The sequence below is a fragment of the Brassica napus genome, chromosome C8 (genome assembly GCF_020379485.1).
Source record: "Brassica napus cultivar Da-Ae chromosome C8, Da-Ae, whole genome shotgun sequence".
Classification (NCBI taxonomy): Eukaryota; Viridiplantae; Streptophyta; class Magnoliopsida; order Brassicales; family Brassicaceae; genus Brassica; species Brassica napus.
Window position 1 is genome coordinate 15,675,045 of NC_063451.1, and position 24,593 is coordinate 15,699,637.

The window sequence follows — 24,593 nt, forward strand, 5'->3', positions numbered from 1 at the left end:
ATAGAGAATTTAGATAGGTTTACGGATTTTATGTTATTTAGTGTTGATTAGGTGGATAATGTTGGAAAATATAGTGTTGATGTTAATTTTAAAAATTAAATTTTTTTTCCAGATTCGAAAAGGAAGACTTGCTGCCCACTACAGAGAGATGTTCGGTGAGCCAGGTAGTCGTTTAGACCCGGCCTCTTCTTCAGCTCCTGGTTCTTCGAGTCAGGAGACTGTCCCCGAGACTCAGTACACTCAGAGAGTCTCTGGGTCAACTTCTTCTAGTGCACCATCGGCTCCTCATGTGCCTTCCCCGATGGCTCATCCGATGATGCCTCCTCCTGTGCCTCCTCCGATGGCACCTCCGATGGCCGCCGATATTCATCCCGATTTGATGGTGCCTCCGAGTGCTCCTTACTCGCAGTACACTGTAGAGGACATTCTCCGTCTGCCAGGCAGAGAAGGTTTACCAGTCATCGACCCCGACTGACCGGACGGAACTTTGTGGTATGTTGCATTAATATTTTTTTTAATTCGTTTCAAATTCTTTTATAACATTAAAAAATAATTTATATTTTAAATTTGTATTTTCCAGGTGGGGGGTTGACAACTGTCTTGCATCGGACGTAACCGACACGATCAAAGGTTACTTCTCCATGGTACATCCGAACTGGAGGAAGACGCCTCACTACGTCAGAAAGACGTGGTTCAAAATTTACGTTGTAAGTTTCTATTAATTAATTATATATACTTTAATTTTTTCATGATTTATATATATACTTTCTAAAAAACTAATTGTTAATTTATTTTTTCCAACAGCAAAAATATAATTGGGCCTTGGGGATCACTGAGAGGGTGAGGAAGAAGTTTAACGCGAAGGCGAAAGTTCGCTTGTTGGACACGGTCTCCAGCTGGAAGGGTGACTGGATCGTGAAGGGGTATGAGCGTGGCAAACCCGCTGAGCTCACCACGGATGTGTGGGATGGCCTCGTCCGTTATTGGCGTCTTCCTGATTCCATTAGAATCGCCCAGTCTTGCTCTAACTCCTGTAACACGGTCGATGAGCACGGAAACGGGCCGATGCTTCACACAACGGGCCAAAAACCCACGCCGGTGTCCGTTTGGAAATGGTAATTAAATATTTTATTAAATAATTTTTTTAATATATATATTTTTATTCTAACTTTCTTAAATGTTTTTTAGGCCAAAGAGACGGGACATCTCCCGTCTCTTATGGAACTTTACGAGAGGACCCACAAGAACAAGGCGGGCGTATTTGTAGATGGCAAGTCCGAGCAAATCTACAACGACGTGGTTGCTCGGGTTGAAGACCGCCAGACCCAGCTGACCCAGCACTCTACCGACGGATTACCCGTCACCTTATCCACACTTGAAGTGGATAAGATTTACGAGGAGATAAATTTTCTAAAATTTTAATTTTTTTATTATTCATTTAACTTAACTTTAAATTTTTACTAACAATATTTATTTTTTGTTTTTAAGGTTGTCCCAAAAAAAAAGGGACGGACGTTGGGGATTGGTTCCATCAACGATGTTCCGAGAGCGACATCGTCTTATGGTCAGCGACGGGATGATGAAGTCACTGAGCTGCGTAACGAGTTGACCGCGACAAAATCTGCGTTCACAGCTCGTGTGGGTGGACTCGATCGCTTCTTGGACTTTATAGCGACCACAAATCCGGAATGGGAAACCATGTTGAGGAACATGCGACGACAAAATCCCATTCCAGGCGAGGGACCATCCGACGACACACATGCCGAGGAGGATGTAGACAGGAGGAGTGATGAATTCCTCCGGGCGATGCACGACTCTTAGTTCTTTTTTTTTCTGTGGTTGTATTATAAATTCAAAACTTATTTATATATAAAATATTTGCGTATTTATTTATTTTAAAAATTTTAATTTTATTAATAAATTAAATAATTTTAAATATTTTTTAATTATTTTTTTAAATTTGTTAAATAATAAAACGAAGTAGATTCGTAGCTAATCTACGACTTATTTACGTTGAACATTTACGAAGAAATCACGAGAAATGTTAAACGAGTATTTTACGAGGAAATACTTTCAAGGTATTTACGTGAAAATTACGAGGAAAACATTTCAAGGTAGTTACGTGAATTTTACGAGGAAATATGTACATGTCGTTTACGAGGAAATGCTTTCGTGGTATTTACGAGGAACGGTAGCGACATTCTTACGTCGACTGTCTACGTGGTCTTTACGATGATTTGTTTTCTTTGTTTTTACGACTAAATATTTTCCTCGCTAATTTACGACGAATTGGCGAGGAAATATGTGTAACGACGAACGAGTAACGACAAAACGTGTTTCCTCGCTAATTCGTCGTGAAGCCTCTTTTACGACGAACTAACGAGGAAAACCGCCCTCGTAAAATTTATGTTTTCTTGTAGTGGACATAGAAAATTTTGAGAATAATATCCATAGATTGGTGCAATATCAGGTGGCTTTGATACTATGTTAAATTCTTGCTTATCATGAGATTCTAAATTAAAATCATTCGGCGATAAATGGATTGGTTTAAATTTGTTATATGTTTTTGACGTGTTCTATGTTATATTTTCGACGTGGAATATTTTCTATAACACCCTCTATCGAGATAAACGTTCAACGAGCTCCCACAAGTAGAATGAGCGTATAAATGTAATCTATTCAAGACGAACAAATAACATATATTATTCATACTCTAAAGCTAGATTGATGACAAAATAGAAGAAGCTAGATTTGCCATTCTTCTTCATATTCAATTAGTTTTACTTTTACCCGTTGAAGACTATTTTGTTCTAAAACATTAAGATAAATCCTAGTTGAAGTAAATTTTCCATCACCCATATCAGAGTTTTAAATTTAACAGGAGGGTGACCCGATCTTGTCCAAAAGAACCAAAGAAATTACTGTCCTTCCAGCTCTATGACTATACCTCCACGCTGAAAGTATTCTTAGCTCGTTCAAAATGCATCCATTGGGATCTTGGTTTCAGCGAAGCAAAAACTTTTTCATTCGGTACAAGTAGTTCTCGTCAAGGTCCTCTCCTATTTCCAAAAGGACTTGCAACTTCTCATTCATTTGATTCATAAATAGCGAGTTGAGTTGTAGTGCATCTATTAGTAATAATTTTTTATAGTTGAAAACTTCAGATGGGATAGCCGGATCACCAAGTTTGCAAGACTTGTTGACATTGGAGAAAGCATCCTGAATCAACTTCAGTGTCTTTAAATATATGGCTTAAAGCACAAATAGGAATTGGGTTTGAAATTACCCTTTTCTTTAGCTCAGAATGCTAAAATATTAACCATGATCTTTTGATAACCAAATTCTTGAAATTCTCAGGTTGTTTCTTACCTTGTTACTTGAAAGTTGAAATGCTTTGATTTCTTCAGTGCAGAATGCTAGAATATTCCAATATATATATATAAACTCTGTGAGTTATTGTAACGGTACAGAATCAAGGTGAAGGTGATGCCTGACTGGGGACCCAAGGGAAAATTTGGACCGCCGTTGCCTGCAGTTGTGATCATCTATGCTCCAAGGAAGATGTTAACCACACACCTGTTCCGGGAAACTCTTCTAAAGGCCACAGCTTACCCTGAAATCCCAGTGGCTTTAAGAAGCCTTTTTGCGTGTTTGGTGTACTACATGGGGATGGTTCTCTCATATCTGTTGGGACAGTATTAGTGACGAATATTTTTTTCTCATATTATTCTAATATATTATAAGTTTTTTATAGGTAAAATAATATATTATAAGTTCTGGAGATAAAAAATATAATCTTGAGACCAATGGGGAATTGTCAAAATATAAGATAGAAGAAGAATGCAAGAGTTTTTTTTTTTTTTTTGAAAAAGAAGAATGCAAGAGTTCATTATTACATGAATTGACAAATTATTACCATAATATAATGACAGACAGATATCTCTCGTCCTTAGCCTCTCTTAACAGGATCAAAGTTGGAGACACCAACAACCACACCGATGATGACCGTGAGCACCACTCCTCCCGCGGCAATGCTAAGCAAAAAGTTCTTGAGAGAGGGAGAGATTCCGGAGCCTGCGGCTTCAGCCACCTCAGGGATCACCATTGAAACGGTGAGAGCTGCTGCTGCTAAGCCGCTCACAGCCTTCTCCATCTTCAGGTTAGATGCATTCACTTGAAACCTCCGTGAAGGCATGGCTAAGGAGGAGGATGACGCCTTAGATGGCTTGAAAGGCAATAGTGGCTTGCGTAAGGCTACAGTTTTTGTCGACGACGGCGATCGGTTTTGGGTGAGTGGCATGAACAATGACACGGCGGAGGTAGAAGCCATCTCTTTTTCTCTCCTCTTCTTTCTTTTCGAGTTTGTTTGGCAATGTGAGTTTGGTCTATGAGAAGAAACATAAGATATGGGTCATATGAGGAGTGGGAGATATGTGTCTTACGTGGCAGTTTCTGACCTTGGAAGTCTGATTCTTTAGATAAGGTTATCTTCATTTTAATTTTCTTGTTAGCCCAATCACAGTTCTTTGCTTTCTTTTCGATTCTTTTTTTGTCTACTATTATTTTATTGCCTACTCTTTCTTATTGGTGATCACAAAAACAAAAAGTAAACTTTACCACTTATTGCATTTTACAAAAAAAAAAAACCTAAAAGAAAACTGCCAGAAAATTAATCTTTTATAGTTGTCAAAAAAAAATTATCTTTTATAAATGGGAAATTAGGTGATATAAACAAACAAAAACTCATAATTCATTATATAACCATAATCACACCCTCTTTCCTTTTCTCTCTTCCTATCTCTCTCTACTCTCTTTCTACAAAACTAATTTTACTTTTTTTTTGTTATATCACAAATAAGCCCATAAATATATCTCTTAATATTATTTGAGAAACACTACGACATTTGATTTATATCATATGTTATCACTAAAATGATTTTTAGAATTTTTAGAAAAATAAAAAATCAATACGACTGAGTATATTACAACTTTACAACTGAGTTACGAAGAAGTTGTTGTTAATATGTTGTTAACTAACCACGAATTTACGATTGTTCATTGTTAATTCGTTGTCAACCACATGTATTAAGAGATTCACGGTTTACGGTTTAGGGATTCAAGGTATGCTAGTGAATTCGTCGTAAACCTGAAAATGCAAGATCGTGTTCATTCGTCATAAAAGATATTACCCGTGCATTTGTCGTAAATCGAAAAGTTGAAAACTCATTAATTTGTAGTGAAATATATGAACCATTAATTCATTGTAAATCGAAAACACGGTTCATACTACATTCGTCGTAAACAAAAAATGTGGTTCCTACTAAATTCATCATAAATAAAAAATGCGGTTCCTACTAAATTCATCATAAATAAAAAAACATGGACCTTGTGAGTTCGTCATTAATTTACGATGAATTTACGAGGAAACATTATTTCTTATATAAGCCCAACCCATTTCTCCCCAACTCGTCGGCCATTCTTAGGTTCCTAAGCTCTCTCCTCCCTGCGAAAAATTAAAGGTTAGTTTTTTCTTAGTAAACTTTGGTTGTTGTTAGTTTTGTTAGATTAATTGAATTAGTTTAGGTCCAAGAATTAGATTAGGTTACGTACAAAATAGATTACTTAACATAATTAGTTTATATATGATGACCAATTTAATTATTTATAACTATTTTTTGTAGATGGCTCCCAGAGAGTGAGTAAGCAAGAATAATTGTCCACATTATAGTGAGACCTTCGGTACCGGAGATAAATTGGGTTATATTTCCTCCGCTTCTACTTTAGCTCCGGAGGCTCAGTCTCAGACAGCTCCACTACCACGACACCCTATATTGCTCCCGAAGATATATCAGGTTATAGTTCCTCCGCTTCTACTTCAGTTCCGAAAGCTCAGTCTCAGACAGCTCCACCACCACACCCGATTGCTCCCGGAGATATATCAGGTTATAGTTCCTCCGCTTCTACTTCAGTTCCGGAGACTCAGTCTCAGACAAGTCCACCACCACCACCCCTGATTGCTCCCGCAGCGCCTCTGGTTCCTCCCGCTGTGCCTCACATTGCTTCGGGTCTTCATCCGGATTTGATGGTGCCATCCAAAGCTCCGTACGCTCAGTAAGCCGTCTTGGACCTTCTCACCCAACCAGGACGAGAAGATTTATGTGTATTGGACCCCGATTGACCGCCAAACACTCTGGTACATTTTAATTTGTTTTTTTTTTTCAAGTTTTCTAGTATTTTTATGTTATTTTGCAGGTTTTGACTTGACGGTTAAGTGTCGAGAAGCATTTCCAACACAACTAAGCGATATTTCATCGAGCTACATTCCAACTGGAATCTCATACCAGGACATATCCACGCTACAAGGTTTAAATGTTTTGCAGGAATTTTTTTTTTAATATTTAATTTTAAATATATACTAGATTTTGATCCGCGCTTTAAAGCGCGGGTTTGTTTTCGGAACAAAGTAAATTTATTTGATATAAATTTGTATTTTTTATTTTTCTGTTTTGCATTTAAATGCTACAACAAAACTAATATATTTCTACAATATATATATATATATATATATATATATATATATATATAATGTTCAGATGAAAATAATTTCGACTATGGAATATGTAATCAGGTTTTAGAATAATATGCAAATATAGGCGACAAAGATTTAAAATATGTAATCAGATTTGAATAAAATAAGGGTATTTTTTTTACATTTATATAACATTTTGAGTTATCATAGTAATTAGTTAATAATATCCGTACCTAAAATCTGACTCGTAATCAATCCGAAAGTCAGCATCCTAGATCTGATTAGACCTAGTTTATATACTTGAATGGATTTTAAATTGCTATATCGGAAAACCTATATCAAATCTGAAAATCCCGAGAGCCGAATTAGTATCCGAACATGTATATAAGTTATAATTATACTTATAATAATATTCATACCTAAAGCTAAAATTATAAATAAAATATATTAGTTATTTTGGGTATTTATGATTAAAAATGGATGTTTTAGAAACAAAATATCCAGATCAATTGTATTCATGGTTACTTTCAGATCAAAATAACTTATTTGAACCATATCTAATAAGTATTTTTGGTTATTTTTAATTATTTTGGGTAAATTTATGTAATTTGGATATAAATACCCCGACTAAGTCGGAAAGTTTGGTTATTTCAGTTAAAAAATATCCGAATCCGAACCAGATATAACAGATATCCTGAACTTTTTAAAATCTATTTATCAGAAAAGATATAACAATAAAATAAAATAGACCTACTTAATTTTAAGATCTAATAGAATTATTATAATATTTTTTTGTGTGTTAATATATTTTTGGTTTTTCTTATACGGGTAAAATATATCAGATGATAAAAGTAAAATATATTATATTAAAATAAAGTATATATATATCTCAAATAAATTATTTCTGTCAGTCCAAAGACTATGAATTTATGTTGAAAGAAAAAAGGAAGGTGAATCTTAAACCTATCAAGTTAATATAACGGAAAAATGTTGATAAAATATGTTACTATTTGCTCCCAAAAAACTGTAAAGATTTTTGGTTTGATAATTTAGTTATAACTATAAAAGAAATAGTTGAGAGAAATGGGTCCCATCTATTTTGTATGATTCATACGAAATAAACAAAGGAACTTACATGTTATACAAATATAGATTAGCTGCAGTAAAAGAAAAAAAATGAAAATTAGTTATAGTTATTATATAGATTTAGTCAAATATGTTCCAGTCATTTATTTGCGCAGGCTCGTAAATATTTTGTAACGTGAGTTTTTTATTTTTATAGGTAAGAGTTGTGGATCCCTAGAATATATGATTAGAGGAGTAGTTACAATACATCAAATTATAAAAAGTATCGGCAGTTGATTTTGTAAAAAAAAGTCTAATGGCAAATAAATAATATTCCTTAAAAACAGGACATTAGTGGTCATAAAACTGCTTTGTTATTTAGATGCATGTAATTAGTCATATAAACAGTTATATATTGATGCCGTATTATTTTAAATTGGACTGAACTAATATCAACGGGACATGTTCATAATTTAATAATATTGATTTTCTAAATATAAATAATTATTTTTTATTGTTTTGGCGGAAAGAATGGAATTGGTCTATCGGCATCAATGAACCGGTGAAAAGGGCGTTTATCACCAAGGTGAAGATATGTTTTCCTAAATGCAAAGAAGAAGAGTTTGTGAAAATCAAAATATAAAAACTTATGAAAAACAACAACAAGATATATATATATCTATATATATATATATATATATAAGAGCATGATTAATGGGAGATTTTTAGGGTGAGGTTCTTAGCAGAATATAAAAAACTGTCTCTTAACTTTTAACTAAAACAACTAAGAACCGGCTCTTAAATATCTTATATAAGAGCCGGTTCTTAACTTTTTTTTAGTTAAAAGTTAAGAGATAGTTTCTTATATTCCGCTAAGAATCACATTATAAGAATCTCTCATTAATCATGTTCTAACTCCAGTTGATTCTCGGGTCGTTATGTGTAATGATAATGTTTTTGGAACTACAATGTTTTTGCTTTATATATTGTAAATGTACTTGTTTAGGAACGAGAATTGGGCATAGATAACGAAGCCTAACAGTGGTAGTGCGGCCTGCTCCGAGGAGTAAACTTCCCCGCACGCAAAGAAGGACGATTCAAACAGTAAGCTACTCATAGACTGCACTTACCTTCGCTCAAAGCCAGAAACAACCACTTTGACTTACACAAGCAACAAGGGTAACGATGACTGCCGAAACATCTCCCTGACATGGTCACTACGAGACGGAAGGAAAGAAGCGGAAGGATATATATATATATATATATATATATATATGAGCATCCAATGAAGAAGAAAGGCATCATAACGACTTCGAGAGAGAAAGCTATTGACTACTTGTTTATCATTTCTTATATTTCCTCTTCAGAAAATAGTTTAAACACTTCCATTTACAAAATCTTTGAGCCTTAAATCTCTTTATTTTTGTTTGATTAGTCGCTAAACTAGATTACTAGATTTAGGATTCAACAACTCAAGGAGAATCATGTTAAGGGTTACGCTGGCGGTGTACAGGGGCGCTGGAAACATCGAGAACTATTTGTGTTTGGAATTAAATTGGAAGTTGCAGAATACAAACACTATATATTCTTATGGTCAGCATGGGATGATACTTCTGCTTGCATGACCTCTTTAAGTCAAAGCATATGGTACGTATATAGGACGGTGGAAAGTAACACGAGAGGAGAAGGAGATGATCTGATTTCTTCTATGTCTCGTTCATGGCAGGCTAGTCAATGGATAATGATTGATTGTATACATCTTTTACTGGTTAGTAGGGAACGTCATGTATGTGTAAAGGCCGATAGATAAGCTCGATTGGGACTGTCATGTCTCACGTTTTCAAACAAGATATTATGCGAAAATTATGGAGCTTGTCAAATAAGAGGTTTCTCGCAAGGAGCTAATATTTTGAAGGGTCCTTGAGTTTATAATGGCAAAGATAATGCGATATTTCAGGTTATCGGGTTTGCAATATGGGTATCTCATGACATCATTTTTCACAGGATTGTATAAAATTGTTCATCATATAAGGTTTCTTTACACCTGCTTCTCTAGCTTGGAAAGGCTTTTTAAAATATTTTTTTTTAAATGAGAGTATTTAGTTGGAATTGTAGAGGGATGGGAAGCAATTGGACTATCAAGTTATCTAAGAAAAATTTGGTATAAACATAAACCAGTTTTTTTTATTTTTATCATAAACCAAGCAAGATTTAGAGTTTGTCCAAAACTTTCAATCACATATTGGATTTGATAACCTGGTTACAGTGGACCCAGTTGGGAGGAGTGGTGGATTAGCTCTTTTTTACAATAATGAGTATCAAGTCAAAATTTTATACTCCAGCAACATGATAATAGATGTGGAAGCAGTGGCTCTTGGAAAAGTAGTTTATCTAACTTTTGTGTCTGGTGACCCAGTTCAACAACGAAGGGAACAAGTGTGGGAGAGGTTAACTAGGTATGGGCTCTCACGATCCGAACCCTGGTTCATTGTTGGTGATTTAAATGAGATCACTAGAAACCATGAAAAAGAGGGAGGATCTTTGAGAAGTGCAGATTCATTTATTCCTTTTAACAACATGATACGAACAGTGGATTATTGGAGTTACTGGCTCGGGGAAACAAAATATCATGGCAAGGAAGAAGAGGAAAAGGAAAAGGAACAGTGATGATCAGATGTCGTCTAGATTGGGCTTTAGCAAACGAGGAGTGGCACACTCTATTTCCATGTTCTTACACAGAATATTTAAGGATGGTGGCATCTGATCATCGTCCAGTGGTGGCCTAATTAGAAGATAAAGTTTCGAGGAGGAAATGCCAATTTCGATTTGATAAGAGATGGATTGGACAAGAAGGACTTATGGATTCAATTACAATGGGTTGGTCAAATTATAGAGAAGGACAATCTGAAGGTATAGTGGAAAAAATTGGTAATTGTCGTCATGAAATTGCTAAATGGCGAAAAAATAATCCCCCATATGGAAAGAAAAAAATAAATGATTTACAGAAAGCTCTCGAAGAGGTACAAACAGATAATAACATGTCACAGGAGGATATTTTGGAAGTATCCAAGAAGTTACAAGATGCATATAAGGATGAAGAAGAATATTGGCATCAGAAAAGTAGGAATATGTGGTACTCATCTGGGGATCTCAATACAAAATTCTATCATGCTTTAACCAAGCAAAGGCGGGTACATAATAGGATTGTGGGGCTAAATGATGCTGCTGGAAATTGGATTACAGAGGTCAATGGGGTGGAAAAGGTGGCAGTAGACTACTTTAAAGATTTATTTAGTACCACTGCACCATCAGAGTTTGATAATTTTCTCACACAGGTAACACCCGGTATTACACCTCAGATGAATCAACGCTTGCTAAGAATAGCAACCGAATCCGAGGTCAAAGAGGCTTTGTTTATGATGCATCCAGAGAAGGCGACAGGACCAGATGGCATGACTGCTCTTTTTTTCCAACACTCTTGGCATTTTATTAAGGATGATTTGATTGACATGGTGAATAATTTTCTGGTTTTTAGAGATTTGGATCCAAGGTTAAATATTACTAACATTTGTATGATTCCAAAAACGGAGAGACCCACCAGGATGACAGAGCTGATGCCAGTTAGTCTATGTAATGTGGGGTATAAGATTATTTCAAAGGTTTTGTATCAGCGGTTGAAAACATGCCTCCCTTCTCTCATATCGGAAACTCAATCAGCTTTTGTTGCATGACGGTTGATTTCTGATAATATTCTTATCGCTCAGAAGATGTTCCATGGATTGAGAACCAATAAGGCATGTCAGGAAAAGTTTATGGCGATTATAACGGATATGAGTAAAGCGTATGATCGAGTGGAATGAGATTTTATCAAGGCCTTACTACAGAATATGGGGTTTGATCTTCACTGGACTAAACTAATGATGGAGTGTATATCATCAGTTCAGTATCGGGTTCTACTGAATGGTCAACCATGTGGTCTCATTGTCCCACATCGGGGCTTACGCCAAGGGGAACCTTTATCTCCTTATTTATTCATTTTGTGTACTGAGGCTTTAATTACAAACATAAAAAAGGCAGAGCGAGGGCAACAAATAACGGAAATGAAGGTAGCTAGAGCATGTCCATCGATATCTCATTTACTATTTGCAGACGACAGTCTCTTCTTTTATAAAGCGCAGAAAGAGGAGTGCCAAACCATTCTCAGGATTTTAAAGGAATATAAGGCAGTATCAGGACAACTTATAAATTTTGATAAGTCGTCCATCCAATTTGGCCACAAAATTGAAGAATCGGCCAGACAAGAGTTAAGGAATATCCTGGGTATCCAGAATATAGGACGAATGAGATCTTACTTAGGTTTACCAGAAAATCTCAGAGGCTCCAAAATACTAGTTTTTAGTTTTGTACTGGACCGACTAAAAAACAGAGTCAACGGTTGGACTTTTAGGTTTTTCACAAAAGGAGGCAAAGAAGTGATTATCAAATCAGTGGTTACGGCATTACCAAATCACGTGATGTCTTGCTATCGTTTACATAAGGCAACCGTTAAAAAACTGACGAGTCCGGTAGCAAAATTCTGGTGGAACCCAGGGGGAAGTACAAGCGGTAAGCACTGGAAATCTTGGGACAAAGTATGTGTCGATATGGATGATGGAGGTTTGAGGTTTAAAGATATAACTGATTTCAACACAGCGATGCTAGCTAAGCAGTTGTGGCGTCTGATAGAGAAGCCAAACACCTTATTTTCTCGAGTTTTCAAAGGTCGGTATTTCAGGAATGCGTCACCCCTAGAACCGATCCGTTCAAATTCTCCGTCATATGGCTGGCGGAGTATAGTATCTGCTAGATCTCTGGTAAGCAAAGGAATAATCAAAAGGGTGGGATCAGGATCATCTATTTCAGTATGGAACGATCCATAGCTCCCAACCACTCGCCCTAGACCAGTCAATAAAAACCAACACAATTTCTACCCATACCTCACAGTGGATTCTCTCATTAATTCCACTTCGCGAACTTGGAACTTGCAGGCGATTAGGGATTTGGTGGACCCACAAGATGCAAAAATTATAGAAAGTATACCACTGAGCAAGACTCAGATGATAGACATGGATGGATGGCATTTCACAAAAAAATGGGAAATATATAGTTAAATCTGGATATCAGGTAGAACGAGTTTATCCAGACAAGGAAAGACCGCCATTACTCTTTGGACCTACAGTCGATGTATTAAAGGCGTTCTGTTGGAAAATAAGGTGTCCACCAAAGTTAAAACATTTTCTATGGCAATTGGTGACTGGATGTATAGCAGTCAAGAAAAATCTATATGCAAGAGGATTACAAGGGGACATATGTTGTGCAAGATGTGGAGCCTCTGAGGAATCGATAAATCATGTGTTTTTCGAATGTCCTCCAGCACTTCAGGTTTGGGCTCTCTCGAAGATACCATCAAATCCATATTTTTTTCTCAACATCTTCTCTTTTCACAAACATGGATCATCTTTTTTGGAGAGTCTTTCCTCAAATGGATGATCATCAGTTTGCATGGATATTATGATAAATTTGGCAAGTAAGGAATAATAAAGTCTTCAGCAACCTGGATATTGATCCTAGGGAAACTCTTAAGTGGGCAGAAACATAATCAACATTGTGGGCTAGGGCACATATATTGAAAGAACAGAGGATTGCACAAAACGTGGAGGTTACGACACTACCGGCAATTCCGGGAATATGGTGTTTCACAGATGGTTCCTGGAAAGAGAATGATATTTTCTCCGGACAAGGATGGTTAAGTACGCTAGAAGGATTTGATGGACTGATCGGGGCGAGAAATGTTAGAGTTTGTCTCTCTCCTCTTCATGCAGAGATGGAAACACTAATCTGGGCAATGGAATGTATGAGAAATTTACGGCAATTTCAGCTTACGTTTGCAACAGATTGTTCTCAATTGGTGAAGATGGTTTCAGAACCAAAAGAATGACCAGCTTTTGCAAGTTATTTGGAAGATTTAAAAATCCTGAAAGAAAGTTTCCTCCAATCAGAGATCATCTATGTTTCAAGAACGCACAATACCAAGGCGGACAGCCTAGCACACACTGTAAGGAAGCAACCGTCCTTCGTCGTTCACATGGATGCAGATCTTCCAACATGGTTCACAAAGTCAATATGAATGTATAAGTTGATGACAAAAAAAAAGTTTTAAGATTCAACAATGACTGAATACTTGGTGAAAACAGCCTTAGTCGCATTCTATCTTTGTAAGAAACCATCTTCACTGGACTAAGTGGCAAGAGCATCCTCATTATAAATTGTTAAGATACTCTCAAACAAAATAATAATATTATTTTAACATAAAATAACTAATACCATTAAAACAAAAACACAACTATGAAAACAACTTTATGTTACAGAAAATGCCACTGTATTTATAATATTTCCTTACAATTCATTAAAGGCATTTTCATCCTATATAAAAAAGAATTCTAAAAGGAAATAACCAAAAACATATTCATAACAATTTTTCTAAGATTGCATTAATAGATCTTACTATATTTTTTTGTTTCACATATAAATATATATATATAGTTACATTTAATAGTATTAAAGCTTTAAAAATATCTAAATAACTAAATATTTTCGTATTTAATATTAAATTATTATTATATATTAATATTAATTTAATCTCCAATTATACACATAAAATAAATTTTATAGTATTTTATGTATAATTAAAGCGTTAATAATTTAGTACATCAGATAATAAAAACACATAAAACTTTATCTTTTAATTATTTTATAAATAAAAAATTAAATTAAAGTTACTGTACACACAAAATAACAAAAATTTCTAGAATTTATATTATTAAATGAATAATTTTAATTTTAATTTATATTATTTACATATTATTAAAGTAAATATTAAATCAATGATCATAACTTAATCTAACAAAACATTTTCTAAAAAAAATAGATATTAAAAATAATATCAATAAATATTGGATGAATATATATATATTTATGTTTACTTGATAAAAATAAAATATTAAAAATTAACTGATATTTATTAAAAATAAATATTAAAAAATAACTGATATTTATAGTGTTTGACGATACACTTGATATTTTTATAATTATAGATTTTAATGGGTTATTTCATCGAATATGCAATATATTAATCAAATACTAGACGGTTTCCACAAATACATCAACTCATTTATAAAAAAAATTATAAAACAAAATTTTGCCAATATGCGACATGTTAAAATATTAATTACTCCATCTCAATTTTAGTTTGTTAAATATAAAACTAAAAACAAATTCAAGACACATAAAAAAAATTATTGTGTTTGATTAATATATAGTTATATCTAAATACAACTTTAACATTATTTCCGTAAAGCAAAATATTTTAAATCAACTTAAATATACTAAACTTATAATGATTAGTTTATTTAAAATAAAATATTTTTAAAATTATGATATTTCGTTATAGTACTGATTAGTGAATAGAATGACGATGAAAATTAATATGTTTTTATAATTATTTTTTACAAATATAAAATATGAATATGTTAACATCTCAAATTAAGGCTTTTGTTTTATTTAACAGATTTGATAAAATTATACACATTTAATAAACTAAAAATGAAATTTCATCTAATTTTTAAATATTTAAAGTAAGGAAATCAAGATAGAATAATGATTCTAACGTTTCTTAAATTCAATATTTAGCTTCAAGAAGTACTCCAAATAAATAATATACATAAATTTAAATAATTTTTTAAACAAAAATAATTCCAAACTTCGAAAGGATCAAAATCTAATTATCTAATTAAACTTTAAGTTATAGAAGAAAGATAATCCAATTAATGAAAAACATATGTCTAGGAGAATTTTCTTGAGTTTCTTGACAAGTTTCAAATGAAAAACTCTTATCCCCCCCCCCCCCCCCCTCCCCTCCTACTTTTACTTTATATTTCATTATTTTATTGGTAAGGTATTCATTGGGGGTTCTATCTGTGGATATGTTCTAATACTACGAGAGTTCGATCATTTCAAAAAAATTCAGAAAAAAACAATTTACACGAGGCTTGCTTGGACCTTTGTTTGAGTGTTAGTTCATATTCAAAAGTTAAACCAAGGACACAATGCTGAACTTATGATTTTTGAAAACTCAGAACATTTTTATTGAATAAATCAGAGATAATTAGTTCAAATGAATGATGGAATGAGATTCTACGTTGATGTATGATCAAAGAGGGAGATTAAGACATGTTAGTTATTACAGGTCAAGTGGAGATTTTGGTTGGAACTCAATGGCCAAAAGAGAAATACTTTTGTCAAGTGGAGCTTAGGTTAAAGCTCTGGGCGTAACATGATAAATTTCCAGGACGTCTTAGATTTTCACTTAAATCTCTCTCTCGAGGTTTGAAAGTCTTTGGAAATGGACTAGTATATCAAATATCTTAGATTACTAAGTAGGTAATTGTTAAGTTTCATGTGCTTTTATGGATTTCCAACTTAAATTTAATCAGCGATAACTATATTGATTATATCTCTTTATATATTGGTTAACTATTTATGCAATTTCCAAGGTGTGACTTTCATTCATTCATTAACATTTTCTCTCACGTAGACAATTGATGAAATAATATGCAAAGAGTGGCCCAACATGGTGCGACTCTCATACCATTTTAAATTTAGGCTTATTATAAATTTCTAACTTAAAATCAATTGACGATAAATGAATTGGTCTAAATCTGTTATATATTACTTAAAATTCTTTTGTGAGATATTTTTGTAACACTCTCGTTCGAGATAATGATTCGATCAGCTTCCAAAAGTATAATGAGCATATAATGTTAATCTATTCGAGGAACACAGAACATAAATTTATAAATTCATCATATTCTAAAGCTAGATTTGACCATTCTTCTTTATATTCGATTAGTTTGACCAGTTGAAGACTATTTGGTTCTAAATCATTTGGATAAATCCTAGTTGAAGTAGATTTTTCATCACCCATATCAGAGTTTTAAGTTTAAGACGAGGGTGAGCCGATCTGGTCCAAAAGAACCAAAGAAATTACTGTCCGTCTTCCAGCTCTATGACTATAACTACACCTCCATGATAAAACTACTCTTCGATCGTTCAAAATGCATCCATGAGATCTTGGTTTCAGCGAAGCAAAACTTTTTCATTAGGGACAAGTGGTTGTCATTTGATCCTATTTCCAAAACACTTGCAAAACTACTCATTCATATGATTCATAAATAGCGAGTTGCGTTGTCGTATATCTATTAATAAAATTTTATGGTTGAAAACTTCAGAAGGGATAGCCGAGATCACCAAGTTTGCAAGACTGGCTGACATTGGAGAAAGCATCCAGAATCAACATTTAGTGTATTCAAATATATGACTTAATTAAAGCACAAATAGGAATTGGGTTTGAAATTACCCTTTTCTTTAGCTCAGAAGGCTAAAATATTAACCATGATCTTTTGATAACCAAATTCTTGAAATAGCCAGGCTGTTTCTTACCTTATTAGTTGAAAGTTGAAATGCTTTGATTTCTTCAGCTCAGAATGCTAAAATATTGCAAGGTATCAATATATATAAACTACGTTAGTTGTAACAGTACAGAATCAAGGTGAAGGTGATGCTTGACTGGGGCCCCAAGGGAAAATTTGGACCGCCGTTGCCTGCTGTTGTGATCATCTATGCTCCAAAAGATGTTAACTACACACCTGTTCTGGGAAAGGTTCACTTACGGCCACAGATTACCCTGAAATCCCAGTGGCTTAAAGAAGCGTTTTTGCGTGTTTGGTTTACTACATGGGGATGGTTCCCTTTTTGGGACTGTATTAGTGACAGAATTTTATTTTCTCGTATTATACAGAATTTTATTTTCTCGTATTATTCTAATATATTATAAGTTCTGGAGATAAAAATAAATCTTGAGACCAATGGGGAATTGTCAATATAAGATAGAAGAAGAATGCAAGAGTTTTTTTTTTTTTTTGAAAAAGAAGAATGCAAGAGTTCATTATTACATGAATTGATAAATCATTATCATACTATAATGATAGACAGATATCTCTCGTCCTTAGCCTCTCTTAACAGGATCAAAGTTGGAGACACCAACAACCACACCGATGATGACCGTGAGCACCACTCCTCCCGCGGCAATGCTAAGCAAGAAGTTCTTGAGAGAGGGAGAGATTCCAGAGCCTGCGGCTTCAGCCACCTCAGGGATCACCATTGAAACGGTGAGAGCTGCTGCTGCTAAGCCGCTCACAGCCTTCTCCATTTTCAGGTTAGATGCATTCACTTGAAACCTCCGTGAAGGCATGGCTAAGGAGGAGGATGACGCCTTAGATGGCTTGAAAGGCAATAGTGGCTTGCGTAAGGCTACAGTTTTTGTCGACGACGGCGATCGGTTTTGGGTGAGTGGCATGAACAATGACACGGCGGAGGTAGAAGCCATCTCTTTTTCTCTCCTCTTCTTTCTTTTCGAGTTTGTTTGGCAATGTGAGTTTGGTCTCTATGAGAAGAAACATAAGATATGGGTCATATGAGTAGTGGGAGATATGTGTCTTACGTGGCAGTTTCTGAGCTTGGAAGTCTGATTCTTTAGATAAGGTTATCTTCATTTTAATTTTCTTGGTAGCCCAATCACAGCTCTTTGCTTTCTTTTCGATTCTTTTTTTTTTGTCTACTATTATTTTATTCCCTGCTGTTACTTATTGGTGTAGTCACACAGAATAAAAGTACACGTTAACATTTATTGCATTTTACAAAAACTAAAAGAAATCTGTGAAAAAAGTTAATCTTATAAATATATCTCTTATGTTTTTTTTTTGATGAAAAAATATATCTCTTATATATTATTTGAAAAAAATTATGACATTTAAACTATTTAATGTGTTATCATTAGAATAATTTTTCAAAATCTAAAAAATAAGTTAATTCATCTAAACATATACTATACTCATTAAACTAACCATAAATTAATATTAATGTATAAACAATATTCTTTACTTTTTCCTTAAACAATACAAGAAAACGTGTCTGTAACGAGAAAAAAATTGTCCTAATAAAATTACGAGTAACTAAGAAACACTTTATGACGAATGCATATTTCGTCGTAAACTCATCGTAAAGTTATAAAGTTATAAAGAAATGATTTCGTCGTAAGTTACATGTTCATTTACGAGGGTTGTACATGGAAGAAGAAGATTCGTCGTAAACAACTTGTAATTTTACAAGTCTTTTACAACAAATTATATTACAATTCTTTAACGACGAATTTTGGAGTATACCGATATTTTTGGTGAAAACGTGTTTCAAGTGTGCTTTACCAAACTATTTTCGTTGTAAATTAGTTGTTACAGAGATGTAAAAGATATGTAAATTAAATAGTTTGTTCGTAAATCAGTTGTTATCACCTATCAAATTCGAAAAAATTCCTTTATATATATATCCATTCTTTTGAGAAAGAAACACACCAACAAAAAAAAAGAAAGTTAAAACATGGAAAAGATGTCTGATGAAGAAATATTTATGAGTTACGGATTTGGAAGTATATGCACAAAGATTCTGACAATAGAGTGGCAGAGGCATTTCTCAACGGACTAGAGATATTCATGTACCAGGTTGGTTGTACACCGATCACGCATGAAAGCGGTAAGATATTATATCTTTGTCAAAAGTGTAAGAATACAAAATTTGTGTGCAGTGAAACTGTATGGAAGCATTTAGTAAATAGTTTTTACATCACAATATTATATTTGGCTTCAACATGGAGAGGGTTATGGTGAGAATGAAACTAGTAGTAGTAATATTAATTTTAAGGAAGCTGGTAAAAATGAAGAAACGATTCATTTGCATAATAAATATAGTTATTATCAAGAGGAGCATATGGTAGATCATAATAGGGTTCACGACATGGTTACTGATGCATTTTTAGAAACTACTGCAACAATTGTTGATGAAGTTGGAAGTGTTAAAGAACCTAATTTGGATGCAAAAAGGTTCATGAAATGTTAGATGTTGCAAATCATCCAATCTACATTGGTTGTAGAAAAGTCTTTCTAAATTTTCTCTGGCAGCTAGGATGATGAATATTTATAATGATCATAATTTACCTGAGAATTCCATCGATGTATAGGCAGAGTTGTGTAAAGAGTATTTGCCATAAAATAACGTGTCAGCTGATTCTTATTATGAGATTCAGAAATTGGTTTATTGTCTTGGGTTACCTTCGGAGATGATAAATGTTGGCATAGAAAATTGCAGTATATAATGAAAAGACGATGAAAAGCTACTAAAGTGTCGCTTCTGCAAAAAGCCGAGATTCAAACCGCAAGAATGTGGGTGGAATAAAGTATCCCACCAAAGGATGTTGTACCTACCAATTATAGACAGGTTGAAAAGATTATATCAATCTGGGAGGACTGCTGGAGCAATGAGATGGCATGTTGGACATGTCCACACAAAAGGAGAGGTCATTCACCCATCAGATGCAAGAGCATGGAAACATTTCAATACAACACACCCAAATTTTGCTAGAAATATTCAAAATGTTTATCTTGGTTTATGCACATATGGATTTTTTCCATTTGTAATTTCTGGGAGACAATATTATTTGTAGCCAGTCATTTTTACGCCGTACAACCTGCTACTGGAGATGTCCATGAAACCAAATTTTTTATTCGTAAGCTAGTTTTTTTTCTTCAACCATTGATACTAGAGTTGAAGGACTCGTGGTCATCAGGGGTGACATATAATTTTTTTATGAAAAAAAAAATTATGATACGAGCAGTTCTGTTGTGGACTATAAGTGACTTTCTTGCTTACAGGATGCTTTCTGGATGGACAACACATGAGAGGTTATCTTGTCCATATTGTCTTGGAATGAAAGATGCATTTCGACTGAAGAATGGTAGGAAGACATATTGGTTTTGATTGTCATCGTTGATTTCTCCCCTTACCCATCCATGCCGAAGAAAAAGAGAAAATGTGTATGTACAAAAGAGTTGCATGAGACACTCCTCCTCTATATTTAAGTGGAGAAAGAAATTGAAGGGCAAATTGATTACTACGATGTTCAAAATATAGTTTTTCATGGGGTAATTGGCATGTTCCTGAAAATATGCCAAATGGTCATAGGATCTAGCATAATTGACACAAGAAGAGTATATTTTGTGACTTGCCATATTGTAAAGATCTTCTTATGCGCCACAACATAAGAAGATCAAATTGATTACTCCTCCTCTATATCTAAGTGGAGAAAAAATCAAAGAGCAAATTGATTATTACGATGTTCAAAATACAATTTCTCATGGGGGTAATTTGCATGTTCCTGAAAATATGTCAAATGGTTATATGGTCTAGCATAATTGGCACAAAAAAATATATTTTGTGAGTTGCCATATTGTAAGGATCTTCTTATGCGCCACAACCCCGATGTAATACATATAAGAGAAGAATTTATTTGGTAACATCATGAATATAACACTGAATGTCAAAGGAAAAACAAAATACAACAAAATATCAAGGTTGGACTTAATTGATATTTGCTCAAGAAGTGACTTACATATCAAAAACAATTGAAAGGTTCCAGTTCTCATATTCATATTGTCATCATAAGTAAAGTCAGTGGTGTTCAACTGGGTGGCATCGTAAATGAAGTTTCCTTATGGTTACGTTACAAGTCTCTCAAGAGTATTGCACAAGATCAAAAGTTCTCAGGAATGAAGAGTCATGATTGTCGTGTGTTTATGCAACGACTACTTCTATTTGCTTTTGCTGAGCTGCTTCCAACAAATGTACATGAAGCACTTGCAAGTAATTATTGTTGATAAATTTTATTATTTAATTAATTTCGTAATTAATTAATAACTTATAGCTACTAAATGGGTTATTTTTGCAATATACAAGCCATTGGAGCATTTTCATGGATTTGAGCATGTGTACGTTTAAGGAGGATGTAATTCAACAATTTCATGAAAACATTTCAATCTTATTGGGCAACTTGGAGAAGATATTTTCTCCAGTATTTTTGACGTTATGGAATTTCTAGTTGTCCACCTCCCGCACAAGGCATTGATTCGTGGACCTGTTCATTACAAATGGATGTATCCGTATGAGCGCTCCATGAAACATTTAAAAGGGAAAGCAAAAAATCTTGCAAATGTGGAAGGTTCAATAGTTACTGTCACTTCAATCGTACTACTTTGCACCAAAAATATGTACCCAGAAAAAAGCTCCAAGAAGATAGGATGGTGGGTCACGCCAACATATGCAGTTAATGGTGTTCAAGACATCTTCTGCCCAATAGGCAGTTCGGCGGGAAATTGAAAGAATTTGGGGGTCTAGCGAAGAGGACATGCATAGCGTCCATAGTTATATTATGCTCAGCTGCAAAGATACATTGATGCGTTCATTTGAAAGGTAAATATTGTTGAATTATATTACATATATCTTACTGATTGCAAAGTGTATGTTAATTATGTTTTGTGATTTTGCAGCTTATTGTTTACTCAAGTTGAAGAAACAATACCAGAAATATCCACAACTGAGATGGACCAATATAAACATCAACATTTTGTATGTGGTTAAGGACTATATCTCCCTTAAATATTAAGGCCATACTTCTTGATATAATATGAATTTTAACGTTGTTACTTTATTTTTGTAGGTTGATTTTGACGATTAATATTACCCCCATGGTTTTACAAATTGGTGCAAGGTCCACTTGCCAAGGTCACCACATCACCTATGAGTAGATACGAGTATGAGAGACGACATGCAACAAGTAATTACAAAATATGTATAAAAGTTGAAACATATTTTTACAGGATTTTGCAAGAGATTATTTAAGTGGAATTTTCTGGGTAAGTGAAGCTGAAATGCATCCTATGTATATGTGACTGGTTCGACCCCGTTGTTAACAGAGTTGTTCAGTTTAACAAATTCGTTACTATTGATGCCAATTTTGGATGAATATACAACAAATTCGAGCATTTCATCTTAACTACGCTAGCCGAACAAGTTAGCTTCATTATATACCCTCGGCTCAGAGATCCCAAAATAACTTGGTTATCTGCTATCAAAATTACACCTCATAGTCGAATAGTCATTGGAGAAGAACCACCTTTGCAATGAGAAGCGTGTATCAATGAAGTCAACGCACATGAACAAAAAATTGATGACATCTTTCTTATTGATCCGCATAACCTCGAATATGAAGATCTTCCCGACGATACGACGGACCAAGTATGTGAAGACGAGTTTGATGAAAGTGATCATTGTAATGATCATGATAACTCGAATGATTAATCTGAATGTATGTTAAAATATTTAGTTTTCATATATATATATATATGTGTGTGTGAATAAATTTAAGACTTAATGCATGTGTGTGTGGTTTGATTATTATACATGTTAAGGGGCTAAACGACTTAGTTGGGGTTCAAGGATCTTTTTTCCCAGCCTGGATCAAAGTTTAGATGTAAATTGTAATAATTTAATTTATTATTCAAAATTGAATAACAATAATTATGTCAAAGACCTTGTTAAATACTCGTAACATTTACAAGGGAATTACAATGATATACTTGTAAACACCTCGTAACATTTATGACGAGTTTACAAGGAAGTCCTAGTAAAATCGTTGTAAACTCTTACGAAAATTTAAAAACTATTTCCTTGTAAATTTGTCATAAACTTTACAGAAAATAACAACAAGTTAACGTTAAAGTTTACGACGAGGTGTTTATATTAAAACGTAACCACGAGTTTAAGATGGATATGTCTGCTTCGTGTTTACGACAAAATCAATTTGTTATAACATTAATAAGGAATTTACGACGACTCATCCGTTACGACAGGCTACTTACAACAAAACTTTGATCATTGTTAACTCGTTGTAATACTCCAATTACGACGAATTCACAACAAAACAGTTGTTGTAATGCCTAGATTTTTTGTAGTGAAATATAAAATATGAAACAACCTAATGTAACTAAAATATATATGACAAATTGCTCAAACTACCAAATTAATGATACCATTTTTCATGTTTATTTTAACCATATTTAGCTTTAGTTTAAAAAAATTAAATAGACACTTAAATCCATAGAGTTAACTAATCTAAACTTAGAGTTTTGATTTGAGGTCTAGGGTTTAGGAATTTTTTTTAAATAAAAAAAGCTTTAAAAAAATAAAAAATTAAAAAATAGATTTTGAATTTCAACCTAATTTTTTTTTAAAAAAAACTTAAACTTTTTTCGAAGGATTAAAAAAATATATATTTTTTTAATTAAATACATATAATTCAAAACTACAAATTTTTTACTATTTATTTATATATATATATATATAAAATAATTGTAGAGGAGTCTTTTGCCGCTTTAATGAAACGTCATACTTAAGTATTTGTGAAAATATCCCTTTAATAAAGGTAAAGATGTATTTATTTTTGTTATCAACATACATACTCAACTAAACTCTGCGATCCAAATTGGTAATTCTCCATCCATATGAACGACAAAAGACGATTACTTCCTGGCACTGCGTGCAAGACTGTCTGCTTTTAAGTTATGCATTCGAGGTATTGACTAATCTCTGAGTGGTTGAAACTTCTTTTCAGGAGTTTAATGTCTTCTATGTAGTTTGCAAAGGCATGCCATTCTTCTGGTGCTAAAACCATCTTTCACCAATTGAGAACAATCTGTTGCAAATGTAACGTGATAGTGACGCATTTTCCTCATACATTCCATGACCCAGATGAGAGCTTCTACTTCCAAATGTAATGATGATAGACTTCCTCTCGTATTCCCCCCCCCCCCCCCCCCCCCCCCCCCCCCCCCCCCCATCAAACCTTCAAAAGTACTATAACAGCTTTGACAAGAAAAAATTTCATGCGCTTTTCATGATCCATCCATAAAACACCAACGCCCCGGGATGGAAGATAAACGTGACACTTCCAACTCATTAG

General features: G+C 33.9%; 3 protein-coding genes across 3 annotated transcripts; 1 reads left to right on the forward strand and 2 right to left on the reverse strand.

Annotated features, from left to right (window-relative positions):
• Positions 1-3,414: 3,414 nt before the first annotated feature.
• Positions 3,415-4,402, reverse strand: LOC106361528. The gene is made up of 2 exons (XM_013801279.3): positions 3,917-4,402; positions 3,415-3,684 (listed from the first exon to the last, which is right to left on the reverse strand). Exon 1 carries the CDS (start codon positions 4,328-4,330, stop codon positions 3,950-3,952), a length of 381 nt encoding a protein of 126 aa, XP_013656733.1. The 5' UTR covers positions 4,331-4,402; the 3' UTR covers positions 3,415-3,684; positions 3,917-3,949.
• A 1,279-nt stretch (positions 4,403-5,681) lies between these two features.
• LOC111210630 (protein app1-like) lies at positions 5,682-6,115 on the forward strand. Its single transcript, XM_022711161.1, has 2 exons — positions 5,682-5,695; positions 5,785-6,115. Exons 1-2 carry the CDS (start codon positions 5,682-5,684, stop codon positions 6,113-6,115), a joined length of 345 nt encoding a protein of 114 aa, XP_022566882.1.
• An 11,472-nt stretch (positions 6,116-17,587) lies between these two features.
• LOC106361527 lies at positions 17,588-18,457 on the reverse strand. Its single transcript, XM_013801278.3, has one exon. The coding sequence runs from the start codon at positions 18,075-18,077 to the stop codon at positions 17,697-17,699; it is 381 nt and encodes a 126-aa protein (XP_013656732.1). The 5' UTR covers positions 18,078-18,457; the 3' UTR covers positions 17,588-17,696.
• Positions 18,458-24,593: the final 6,136 nt, after the last annotated feature.

Bases quoted from the DNA above. Each gene is read 5' to 3' on its own strand.
- LOC106361528 (XM_013801279.3), bottom strand. From the start codon at position 4,330: ATGGCTTCTACCTCCGCCGTGTCATTGTTCATGCCACTCACCCAAAAC.
- LOC106361527 (XM_013801278.3), bottom strand. From the start codon at position 18,077: ATGGCTTCTACCTCCGCCGTGTCATTGTTCATGCCACTCACCCAAAAC.